The 13202-nt window shown below is 42.9% G+C and overlaps 1 protein-coding gene across 1 annotated transcript in view; it reads left to right on the top strand.

The window, feature by feature from the left end:
• MMP17 (matrix metallopeptidase 17) overlaps positions 1-9581 on the top strand; it is an 87747-nt gene extending 78166 nt beyond the window's left edge. Inside the window, exons 8-10 of the mRNA XM_070762043.1 lie at positions 3007-3159; positions 5638-5895; positions 8894-9581. Coding sequence (XP_070618144.1) covers positions 3007-3159; positions 5638-5895; positions 8894-9216 — 734 coding nt within the window. The 3' untranslated portion in view covers positions 9217-9581. The remainder of the gene's footprint in view (positions 1-3006; positions 3160-5637; positions 5896-8893) is intronic.
• The last annotated feature ends 3621 nt before the right edge of the window (positions 9582-13202 follow it).

Genomic DNA, 13202 nt, shown 5'->3' on the forward strand with positions numbered 1-13202 from the left:
GGCAAGTGCAGAATTATGCGTAGAAGAGACCAAATAAGAACATATTACAGGAAATAAGGGAGGCCACCTGTGTTTGGGTGGGGCTCCAGTAATTAGGGCTGCTGCCGTTGTGGAAGAATATCTGATTGGAGTTCGTCAGGAATCTTGTGTTGCTGGACTTTGTTGCTTTTTCACGCCTTTGAAACCAAAGCAGAGCAATGTGTATGTGTGTGTGCGTGTGTCTCACTTCCTTGGAAGAAGGGGTGTGAAGTTTCTTCACAGCTGCTAGCTAAGTACTTAATAACTGCTTAAGGTTAATTGTACAGACTACCCAGTTGTTTTGGGAAGAGTGCTCTTTGCAATACAAAAAGAGTGCTTTGTTTCTTTTGAATTTTGTGATAAAGAACATTGTTTTGAATTTTCAAACGTGTGTGTGTGTCTGAAATTTGTACCCTTGAATTTTCGGGAGGCTCCTACCAGAGAGCCCGGCAGAACATCAAGTAGGAATTTTTCACCCCATTTAAAGCTGCCACGAAACCTCTAAGTGTTGGTATGCGAAGCCCGTGCCGTCTCTCATCCCTCCATCACTCATCCTACCGTTCTCCTCCCGGCAAATTAGCTTCTGGAGCGCTTTGAACTTTGCGCTTCTAAAATACCGTTTAAGAGAAGAAGCCACTTCAATCAATGGCATCCCCCCCCAAAGATAATGGAAACAAAATGGTGGGCCTTGCCCCCCACAGCGTAGTCAAAAGCCTCATTTCCAATGCAAACAAGGTGGTGATTTAATCGCATAAATTCCTCATAAAGAGGCGAAGGGACCGCCTTGGATCGCTGGTTTCCTTCCGTCTTCCCATCTTCCTCTGATTCCCCTCTTAGCCGTTTACAAAAGGATTTATTAAATCACACTTCCTCAGGATGGAGCGTTATTCCTGCATCAATCAATGTCCAATGAAGGAAAGAAGGAACAAAGTGATATGAGTTTTTAAAATGGTTCTTTTTTAAAAAACAACAACACTGAGCTATTCTGAAGATGTTTCATGGGTTAGAAGTTCTCCACTGTTCTCCTCTGTTTTTTAAGCCCTGGGCTTAATGTCCTTCAAGAGTGTAAATACAACATCACCAGCTGCTAAAGCTGTAAAAGGCCAATTATCTCCTGAATATGTATTTATAGGGGGCAGCTACCTTTACTTCTGTTCTGTCGAGCTCTCTGGTAGAATCCTCCCAAAAATGCAAAGATACAATTTCAGACACACACACGTTTGAAAATTCAAAACAATGTTCTTTATACCGAAAATGCAAATAAACAGAGCACTCTTTTTGTATAGCAAAGAGCACTTGTCTCCAAACAAACTGGTAATTTGTACAAGTCCCTTATCAGTTCTGTGATACTTAGCTTGCAGCTGTGAGGCAATTCACAGTCCTTCTTCTTTCACAAAGTGAAACACACTTTGCTCTGGTTTAGTTTCAAAGCGGGGAAAAATCAGCACACAAAGATCAAAGTCAGCAAAGCAGTCATGAAACACAACATTCAGATAATCCTCCACAATGGTCAAACCCACAGGCTGCTCTTTATAGCAGCCTCACTAATTACCCCAGCCCCACCCAACCACAGTGGCCTCATTTTCTGTGATAATAATCTCTCAGTTGTTGCTGCCTATGCATCGCTCTCCGCATGCGTGGCTGTATCATTAACTCTTGTTCTGAATCCAAGGAGGAGCTAGATAATTGATCTCCTTCTGAGCTGTCTGCCACACTCTCCTCCTCCCTGTCACTCATGTCTTCTTGGTCAGAGGAGCCCTCATCAGCATATTCCACTGGGGGCAAAACAGGCCTGCAGCATGTGGATGTCTCCCCCACATCCACAGTCCTTGGGGCAGGAGCTGGGCCAGAGCTAACCACAACAACTTCCAAAATGTATTTTTTTGTGATGGGGAGATTTGAATTTGCAGGCTCTGCATTTGAGAGAACCATAAATCCTTTAAAGAACCATACATATGTCCTCCAACTGAGCTACACAAATCTCTACAGCACAGGGAACAGATTTAAAACCTTCCTTCAGGGGTGAAACACTCCCGGTTCTCTCATGCCTGTTAGTCATCTCAACTTTGGCAACTTTAAGATAGGTGGACTTCAACTCCCAGAATTCCCCAGGATCTGGCTTATCTAGGTTAAGACTCTATGGTTGCTAGAGCTCCGTAGGTTACTTTAGCCAAAGCCTTAATGTTTCTCAACTTTGGAAACTTTAAGATACCTTTCTTAAAGTTTTCTTAAAGTTAAAGTTAAGAAAGAAAAGTTGCTTTTCTTTCTTAAAGTTACCTTTCTTCTATTCCTTTATCTCTTCTTCTATTCTTTCATTGATATGTTCTATTACTATATCTTCTTTTCTATTATTTCTTTGATATATTTTACTATGAGTGTCTCCTCTATAACCTTCATCATGTATTTTACTATGTGTATATAGATATATACTCACTAAAACCCTCATTGTGTATTGGACAAAATAAATAATAAATAAATAAAAAAAAAAGGTGGACTTCAATTCCCAGAATTCCCCAACCTTCTACAGCCATTGTAATTGGTTGGTGAATTCTGGGGAGTTGAAGTCCAATTTGATAATAGAAGAAATTGTATTTTCCCTCCTAATATGAGGATATAAATGATATTTCTTCTTGTTGTTGTTATTTGTTTTTGTTCGGTATTTTTGTTATTGTTGTTGTTTTTTGTGTGTTTTGTTTCTTTTTGGTTATTGTTTGTATTTTTGTATTTTACAAATGTATGCATGTTTATTTTCAGTTATTATGTTGTTTTTTAAGGAATTCAAATAAAAACTATTTTTTTAAAAAAAAAATGTAATTGGTTGGGCAATTCTGGGGAGTTGAAGTCCAATCCATCTTAAAAGTTTCCCAGCTTGGACAAGTCTGGTGTAATCACTTTTGGAGAGGAGAGAAAGTCTAATGGTGTGCTAATCCTCACCTTTGGTTGCCTTGTGAGTAAGTTGTTGTTACTAACTGGACTTTCTCCATCCAGGCAAGTATTTTTGGAGACTGACTCGCAACAAGCATCTGGTGTCCCTTCAGCCAGCTCAGATCCATCGTTTCTGGAAGGGATTGCCTCTCAACCTGGACAGTGTGGATGCGGTCTACGAGAGGACCCATGACCATAAGATAGTCTTCTTCAAAGGTAGAAGGAAACATCTCCCATGCTTTTCATCCGTGACTCTCCTTTCCCCAAAGGTTTGGTTTCCCCACTGTGATGAAAAGTGTCTTTCATTCCTTACTGGTAGTGTTGAAGGTTGTTTTCACTTTCTTAATGCCACGTGAACTGATGCCACCCTTATGATTGATTTATGGCCATTCTGGTCTAGGATGGCCCTGTGGGAAGCTACCTGAGATAGTGCAGTGGTTAGAGTACACTACTGCAGGATTCTTCAGCTGACTGCTAGCTGCAGTTCGGCAGTTCAAATCTCACCGGCTAAGGGTTGACTTAGCCTTTCATCCATCCTTCCTTCCTTCCTTCCTCCCTCCGTCCCGTCCCTTTCCTTTTATAACTCTGCTCGCTGCAAGCTGTTCGATCCTGGCACGCTCAAGATTGACTCAGCCTTCCATTCATTCATTCATTCATTCAGATTTGTATGCCGCCCCTCTCCGTAGACTCAGGGCAGCTAACAACAATAATGAAACAACATGTAACAAATCTAATATTTAAAATAATTTTGAAAACCCTTTTTTTTTAAAAAAAACCCAAACATACACACAAGCATACCATGCATAAATTGTATAGGCCTAGGGGGAAGGGAATATCTCAGTTCACCCATGCCTGACGACAAAGGTGGGTTTTAAGGAGCTTATGAAAGGCAAGGAGGGTGGGGGCATCTCTGATATCTGGGGGGAGTTGGTTTCAGAGGGTCGGGGCCGCCACAGAGAAGGCTCTTCCCCTGGGTCCCGCCAAACGACATTGTTTAGTCGACGGGTCCCGGAGAAGGCCAACTCTGTGGGACCTAACCGGTCGCTGGGATTCGTGCGAGGTGGGTAAAATGAGGACCCAGATTGTTGGGGGCAAGAGGTTGACTCTGTAAACAGCTTAGACAGGGCTGTAAAAGCACCGCGAAGCAGAATAGAAGTCTAAGTGCTATTGCTATTGCTACCATACCCCCTAGAAAAATGAAATGTTTTGAGAAATATATTTAAAAGACAGGATAAAATATTTCCCCTAAAAGAAAAAGAAAAATCTTAAAGGAGACAGAAACTCAGAGCCTCAGCTCCCTGCCCCCCACATTTTTTTCTGGAGTTCTGATTACTCTCTGAAGTCTTTATCAGTTTGTTGGGGTGCAGAACCAAACCAGACACTAATAATAATAATAATAATAATAATAATAATAATAATAATAATAACAACAACAACAACAACAACAACTATTATTATTATTATTATTATTATTATTATTATTATTATTATTATTCAGCGTTGATGGAGGTCAACAATAGGAAGCTTCTCAAGGTGAAGCAAACTAAGGACCAGTACAGAAAAACTGTAACTCAATGTCGTATGGACAGTTGGCGGAACAAAGCATTGCATGGCCAGTTCTTGGAGAAGATTGAAGGCAAAGTGGATAAAGAAAAGACCTGGTCATGGCTTACAAGTGGAACACTCAAAAAGGAGACAGAAGGACTAATACTGGCGGCACAAGAACAGGCCATTAGAACAAATGCTGTCAAAGCCAGAATTGAAAAATGAACAGACGATCCAAAGTGCAGACTCTGTAAAGAAACAGATGAAACAATCGATCACATACTCAGCTGCTGCAAAAAGATTGCACAGACTGACTACAAGCATAGACATGATGCTGTGGCACAGATGATCCACTGGAACTTGTGCCGGAACTACCATTTACCAGTGGCAAAGAACTGGTGGGATCATAAGCCCGAAAAAGTGGTCGAAAATGAGCAAGCAAAACTACTGTGGGACTTCCGACTTCAGACTGACCAAATTCTGAAGCATAACACACCAGACATCCTGATTGTGGAGAAAAAGAAAGTATGGATCATCGACATCGCAATCCCAGGAGACAGCAGAATTGAGGAGAACCAGCTAGAGAAATTAGTGAAATACAAAGATCTAAAAATCGAGCTGCAACGACTCTGGCATAAGCCGGTGAAAGTGGTCCCAGTGGTACTTGGCACGCTGGGCGCAGTGACAAAGGATCTCGGCGGACATTTGAAAACCATCGGAATTGACAAAATCTCCATCTGTCAATTGCAAAAGGCCACTTTACTGGGATCGGCAAACATAATTTGCCGCTACATCACGCAGTCCTAGGTGCTTGGGAAGCGCCCGACTGGTGATGAAATACGAAATCCAGCATAGTGATCTTGCTTGCTGTGTTGTTTTGACGTAATAATAATAGTAATAATAGTAATAGTAATAATAAGAATAAGAATAAGAATAAGAATAAGAATAATAATTTATTAGATTTGTATGCCGCCCCTCTCTGCAGACTCGGGGCGGCTCACAACAGTAATAAAACAATGTACAATGTGACAAATCTACTGTTTAAAAGAGGTGCAAATGACAGACTCAATGATTCCTTTGATTCCTGAGTTGGCACATTGAGGAACATTCATTGTTGTGCTTACTTAATTTCCTCTTTCTGTTTCCCAGGGGACCGATATTGGGTGTTCAAAGACAATAATGTTGAAGAAGGCTACCCTCGGCCCATCTCGGACTTTGGGTTGCCCCTAGGAGGCATCGATGCAGCCTTCTCCTGGGCTCAGAACGACAGGACCTATTTCTTCAAAGACCATCTCTACTGGTGCTACGATGACCGCCAGCAGAGAATGGATGCAGGTTATCCTTTAGAAAGCAAGCTGTGGAAAGGCATCCCCAGCCAGCTGGACGATGCCACGCACTGGTCAGATGGTAAGTTTGGACGTTCAGAGAGCTTCTTTTGAGATAAAGTTTGCTGGAAGGTGTTCTTCCGGACTCTCTGGTAGGAGCCTCCCAAAAATTCAAAGGTACAAATTTCAGACACACACACACGTTTGAAAATTCAAAACAATGTTCTTTATCCCAAAATTCGAAATAAACTAAGCACTCATTTTGTATTGCAAAGAGCACTCGTCCCAAAACAACCTGGTAGTTTGTACAAGTCCCTTATCAGTTCGTAAGTACTTAGCTTGCAGCTGTGAAGAAAGTCACAGCCCTTCTTCTTCCACGAAGTGAAACACACTTTGCTCTGCTTTGGTTTCAAAGTGGTGAAAAGTCAATAAAGGCTGGAGTCAGCAAGACATTCATGAAACACAATGATCAGAAAATTCTCCACAACGGCCAAACCCACACGCTGTTATTTATAGCAGCAGCACTAATTACAGCAGCCCCACCCAACCACAGGTGGCCTCATTTTCTCTTGTAATAATCCTTTAGTTGTTGCTTCCTATGCATCACTCTATGCATGCGTGGATGTGTCATTAATTCTTGTTCAGAATCCAGAGATGATACAGATGATTGATCTCCTCCTGGGCTGTCTGCCAAACTCTCCTCCTCCCTGTCACTCAGGCCTCCTTGGTCAGAGGAGACTTCATCGGCAGATTCCACTGGGAGCAAAACAGGCCTGCAGCATGTGGATGTCTCCCCCACCTCTACCTCCACATTCCTTGGGGCAGGAGCTGGGCCAGAGCTAACCACAACAGTTAGGACAGAACACCAATATACATACAGATTTGGACAAGAGTTGTAAGGGACTTTGGAGGTCATCTAGTCCAACCCCCACCACCACCCAAGCAGGAGACCCTGCACCATTTCTGACAAATGACAGTTCATTCTCTTCTTGAAAGCCTTCAACGGATGGAGCTCCCACAACTTCCGAAGGCATCTGGTTGATTGTTTGTGGATGCTGTCAAAGTCCCTGATGAAGACGATGTCTTCAATGGGGCTAAGAGCAACCCAGCCGTGTGGGGTCACTCATGAACGCGAATCCTAGAAAGGAGACGTTCTCTCTCTGGGTGAAGTGACACGGTATAGAGCCATGTACCTCTTTTTATTTGGGAACATAAGGAAATGGGGATAATTACACGTACATGTCAAGTGATACATCCAATAACATAACTTCAAACATATCTTTGAGTTCTTCCTATTCCCACAAATATCACAAAACAATTTCCTAGAAACTCTTCCTCAAAGCAGATGTTTCTCACACCTAATTTCTTTGAAGCCTTCTGCCTTATCTCAACTAATCTTCCTTAATCACCCCCTCGTCCTGTGTATGCTTCAGGCAATGTAAATCTCCCCCTTTGACCCTATAACGTCCTGTCCGGAGTGATGTAAACTTTGTTTATTAGTGAGATGTTTATTGAGCCCTTTTGTTTCCCTGTTGTAATTGCCAGGAATGCAGACTAGGCAAGTTTAGTGCCCTCCTGTCCTGGATTATAATAAGCAGAGCATTTTTATGCTAGAGGTCCAGATATATATAATTATAATACAATCCTAACATATTTATGCTATACAGTGATCCCTCGATTAGCACGGTCTCGATTAGTGCGAAACGCTACAACACGGTTTTTCAAAAAATATTAATTAAAAAATAAGTCCGCGGGTTTTTTTCTACACCACGGTTTTTCCCGCCCGATGACGTCATACGTCATCACCAAACTGACTGGCCATTGCTGATTGGCCAAAATCTCGACCAATCGTTGCAAACACAAAAAAAAGCTTTGCAACTGTTGGAACTTGTTCAGACTTGTTGGAAGATGGCTCCTAAACGTTGCACACGGAGTGGAGGCGGCGACGCTAAAAAGAGCAGGAGGATACTCACAATTAAGGAGAAAATTGACATTTTGGACATGCTGAAAGAGGGACGCTCTTATGCAGATGTTGGTCGGCAGTATGGGATCAACGAATCGAGTGTGCGAACCATTCGGAAAGACGAGAAAAAGATAAGGCAAAGTTCTCTGATGGCGGCGAGGAGCCCGGAAAAATCACCATTGCCAGCCTCCGAACTTGCGTCGCTCCACCATCTGCGCATGTGCGGCCATGGAAAACAGGGCGCGCATGCGCAGATGGTGTTTTTACTTCCGCACCACTATAATGCGGAAAATCGATTAGCGCGGGAGGTCTTGGAACGTAACCCCCGCGCTAATCGAGGGATCACTGTACTGCAACAATTGTTCTCACTGTTTGTTGTGATTCAGTCTGAGGCTCCTCAGGGAACGGCTGGAACTCTGCCGGCTCCATGCTCAGAGGGGGAGGACGAGGAACAGGAGGAGGAGGAGGACCAGGCAGATGGGGAAGAGGAATGTCAGGACAAGGAGGAGGGGGAACAGCCTGAGATCCCCGGGGGGGAGCTCTTCCCAGCGAGTAGCCTGGAGTCATTAGATGAGAACGCACAAGCCATCATAGATATGAGGCAGAGAAGGGCAGCACAAAGAAGGGGACAATTAGCCAGGTATTTCCATCCCTAATAGGCAACAGCTGGGTTTGGGTGTGGTTCTCCTCAGAAAGGTTGAAAAGGCAGGCCCGCCCTTCCTGTATTGTGGAGAGTTATCTTTTGGGAGTCCTGTGACCTTGCTTCGATCCTTGGCGTCTCTGATTCTGGCTTGTGGCCTCGAAGGCTGAAAACTTGGGGGAGGCACGGGTTTTATTATCTACAGTGGTGTGTGTGCCAGCAAGAAGCTTGTTGTATTGTCTGGCCGTCGTGACTCTTCTGTGAAGCTTCACAGCATTCCAGTTTGTAAGAACAGTTTTTGTTATCTGTGTTTGTTTTCAAAGATATAAAATGACTTTGCTTTTTACCAGCGTGTCTGGCTACTCTTTTTAGTTGGTGTTGGCGTCTGGGGGAACCCAGACAGAACACTGTTGGAAAATTCAGTTTCATCAGAACAGAAACATAAACTTTTCTTTCTGTCTCTCTCTCTTCTTCCAGGGGCTACCTACTTTTTCAAAGACAAGGAGTATTGGAAAGTAACGGATAGCAACCTGGAGGCCGAATCAGGTTATCCCCGCTCGATTGCAAAAGACTGGCTGGTGTGCAGCGACATGCAAGCCGATGCACCAGAACCAGCCGAGCGCTCCAGGACCGGGGGCCGCTCCAAGCAGGGATACCATGATGAAAGCCGGTCGGAAAGCGAGGTGTGTTCCTGTACCTCGTCTTCCTCCGACCTGCCACCCTGCACCTCCGTCAGACTCTGCTGCGGCCTGGTCTGGGTCACTCTTTGGACAGCGGTGTTGGTGCATGGGCCTCTATGACCGACGGGGGTCTTCACTGGACTGCAGCAATTCAGGGGTGCTATCGGATGCCGGGATCTCTGCGACGCAGCGGTGTTCGGGAAGCAACATCTAACATTCCTAGCAATGTGATGTGGAATTAGTTTCAAATTCTCCATGAGAAGCAAAAGAGCATTTTTAATTATCATGATTATTATTATCGTTGTTGTTCTTCCGATTTCCTTCGGTTGGGTTGACGGCTCCCTTTTTAATTTAATTTCGTTTTTTGTTTTTAAGTTAACTTGCTTTTCACGCCAGACTTTGTGGGTTTCTCACATCCTCACATTCCCACCCACCCTCTCCCCCAGCATACAAACCTATGAATAAAGTTTTTGACCTGCCACATAGTCATCATATTCCCATGGGGTGATTTATTTTCTCTTGATCGGGGTATTTAAAATGCAACCTCCTCCCCCACTGCCCATGTCCTTGGAAAAACAAAGGAGGGGGGAAATCAGCCTTTAATTTCAGTATTATTATTATTATTATTATTATTATTATTATTATTATTATTTAGATTTGTATGCCGCCCCTCTCCGAAGACTCAGGGCGGCTCACAACAGTAATAAGAAACAGTGTAACAATGGGACAAATCTAATAATAAAAAATATATAAAACCTCCAACAATTAAAAACCATACAACACATACATACCAAACATGAAATATAAAAAGCCTGGGGGAGATGTCTTAATTCCCCCATGCCTGGCGATACAGGTGGGTCTTGAGTAACTTGCGAAAGACAAGGAGGGTGGGGGCCGTTCTAATCTCCGGGGGGGAATTGGTTCCAGAGGGCCGGGGCCGCCACAGAGAAGGCTCTTCCCCTGGGGCCTACCAAATGACATTGTTTGGTCGACGGGACCCGGAGAAGGCCAACTCTGTGGGACCTTATCGATCGCTGGGATTCGTGCGGTAGAAGGTGGTTCTGGAGGTATTCTGGTCCAATGCCATGTAGGGCTTTAAAGGTCATTACCAACACTTTGAATTGTGACCGGAAACTGATCGGCAGCCAGTTCTGTTTATTTATTTATTATTAATACGATTTGTAGGCAGCTCAACTCCTTACGGACTCTGGGAAGCTAACGGCAATGTAAAAAACAATAAAACAATTTTAAGAACTCTTAATTAAAACATTCATCCATTCAGCCGGGACAAGATGAAACTCTTCCCTGGCTCCAGGCTTGCCGGAAAAGCCATGTTTTTACGGCCTTTCGGAAGGCCAGGAGAGTGAACATTGTGTGGATCTCAAGGGAGAGTTGGTGCCATAAAGCTGGGCCCGCCACAGAGAAGGCCCTGGCCGAAGGAACTGTGAGAAGACCGACTCTGTGGGCCCTAACCAGCCACTTGGAGATGTGTTATAGTTGGTCTTCAAAAGGTCCGTTGTTAAGCAAGGCCCTTGCTAAATGAGTTTTGACCCGTTTTACAATATGTTTCTGCCATCCTTGTTAAGTCGACCGTGCAATCACTAGGGGAATCTGCAAAGGTGGCTTGACTTGTTGGAAGCCAGTTGCAAAGGTCACAAAAGAGAATCACGTGAGCCTAGGACACTGCAACTGTCATAAGTACATGCCAGTTGCCCAGCACCTGAATGTTGATCCAGAGAAGAAAAGAGAAGAGAAGAGAAATTCATTAGAATGGAAGAGAGAATAGAGGAGAGGAAGAGGAGAGGAAAGAAGGAAAGAATAGGAAAAAGGAAAAGAAAAGAAAAGAAAAGAGAAAAGACGAGGGAGGGAGGAGAATAGAGGAGAGGAAGAGGAGAGGAAAGAAGGAAAGAATAGGAAAAAGGAAAAGAAAAGAAAAGAGAAAAGACGGGAGAAGAGAGGAGAGGAGAGGAGGGAAAGAAGAGAAGAGAATAACAGTTCATTAGAATAGAAGAGAGAAGAGAGGAGAGGAAAGAAGGAAAGGAAAGGAAAAAAGAGAAAAGACAGGGAGGAGAAGAAAGAAGAGAAGAGAAGAACAGTTCATTAGAATAGAAAAGAGAATAGAGGAGAGGAAGAGGAGATTAAAGAAGGAAAGGAAAAAGGAAAGGAAAAGAAAAGAAAAGAGAAAAGATGGGAGGAGAAGAGAGGAGGGAAGGAAGAGAAGAGAAGAACAGTTCATTAGAATAGAAGAAAGAACAGAGGAGAGGAAAGAAGGAAAGAATAGGAAAAAGGAAAAGAAAAGAAAAGAGAAAAGACGGGAGAAGAGAGGAGAGGAGAGGAGGGAAAGAAGAGAAGAGAATAACAGTTCATTAGAATAGAAGAGAGAAGAGAGGAGAGGAAAGAAGGAAAGGAAAGGAAAAAAGAGAAAAGACAGGGAGGAGAAGAAAGAAGAGAAGAGAAGAACAGTTCATTAGAATAGAAAAGAGAATAGAGGAGAGGAAGAGGAGATTAAAGAAGGAAAGGAAAAAGGAAAGGAAAAGAAAAGAAAAGAGAAAAGACGGGAGGAGAAGAGAGGAGGGAAGGAAGAGAAGAGAAGAACAGTTCATTAGAATAGAAGAAAGAACAGAGGAGAGGAAAGAAGGAAAGGAAAGGAAAAAGTAAAGGAAAAGAAAAGAGAAAAGACGGGAGGAGAAAAGAGGAGAGGAGAGGAGGAAGAGAAGAGAAGAAAAGAGAAAAGGAAAGAGAAGAAAAGAGAAGAGAAGAACAGTTCATTAGAATAGAAAAGAGAATAGAGGAGAGGAAGAGGAGATTAAAGAAGGAAAGGAAAAAGGAAAGGAAAAGAAAAGAGAAAAGACGGGAGGAGAAGAGAGGAGGGAAGGAAGAGAAGAGAAGAACAGTTCATTAGAATAGAAGAAAGAACAGAGGAGAGGAAAGAAGGAAAGGAAAGGAAAAAGTAAAGGAAAAGAAAAGAGAAAAGACGGGAGGAGAAGAGAGGAGAGGAGAGGAGGAAGAGAAGAGAAGAAAAGAGAAGAGAAGGAAAGAGAAGAAAAGAGAAGAGAAGAGAATAACAGTTCATTAGAATAGAAAAGAGAATAGAGGAGAGGAAGAGGAGATTAAAGAAGGAAAAAGTAAAGGAAGAGAAAAGAGAAAAGACGGGAGCAGAAGAGAGGAGAGGAGGAAGAGAAGAGAAGAAAAAAGAAGAGAAGAGAAGAAAAGAGAAGAAAAGAGAAGAGAAGAACAGTTCATTAGAATAGAAAAGAGAATAGAGAGGAAGAGGAGATTAAAGAAGGAAAGGAAAAAGGAAAGGAAAAGAAAAGAGAAAAGACAGGAGGAGAAGAGAGGAGGGAAGGAAGAGAAGAACAGTTCATTAGAATAGAAGAGAGAATAGGGGAGAGGAAAGAAGGAAAGGAAAGGAAAAAGGAAAGGAAAAAAGAGACAGGGGAGAAGAGAGAAGAGAAGAACAGTTCATTAGAATAGAAGAGAGGAGAGAGGAGAGGAAGAGGAGATTAAAGAAGGAAAGGAAAGAGGAAAGGAAAGGAAAAGAGAAAAGACGGGAGGAGAAGAGAGGAGAGGAGGGAAGGAAGGAAGAAAAAAGAAGAGAATAACAGTTCTTTAGAATAGAAGAGAGAATAGAAGAGAGAAGAGAGGAGAGGAAAGAAGGAAAGGAAAGGAAAAAGGAAAGGAAAAAAGAGAAAAGACAGGGGAGAAGAGAGAAGAGAAAGAATGTAGTAGAGTTGAATAGAGTAGAATACAACAGAACGGAACAGAATAATAACTTTATTGTCACTTTGAATGCACACTAATTGATATACATTAAAGTGAAATTTCGTTGCCTATAGCTCTCCAAGTGTCTCCACCTCCAACATACACTAGATCAGTGTTTCCCAACCTTGGCAACTTGAAGATATTTGGACTTCAACTCCCAGAATTCCCCAGCCAGCAAATGCTGGCTGGGGAATTCTGGGAGTTGAAGTCCAGATATCTCCAAGTTGCTAAGGTTGGGAAACACTGGCCTAGATAATATAACAGAATAAATAATAAATAAATACAGAATCAAGCGTATAGCCACATATCATGTAATCATGGGGATATGCTGCAACAGTTGTGTG

The sequence above is a fragment of the Erythrolamprus reginae genome, chromosome 10 (genome assembly GCF_031021105.1).
Source record: "Erythrolamprus reginae isolate rEryReg1 chromosome 10, rEryReg1.hap1, whole genome shotgun sequence".
In the NCBI taxonomy this organism is placed as follows: Eukaryota; Metazoa; Chordata; class Lepidosauria; order Squamata; family Dipsadidae; genus Erythrolamprus; species Erythrolamprus reginae.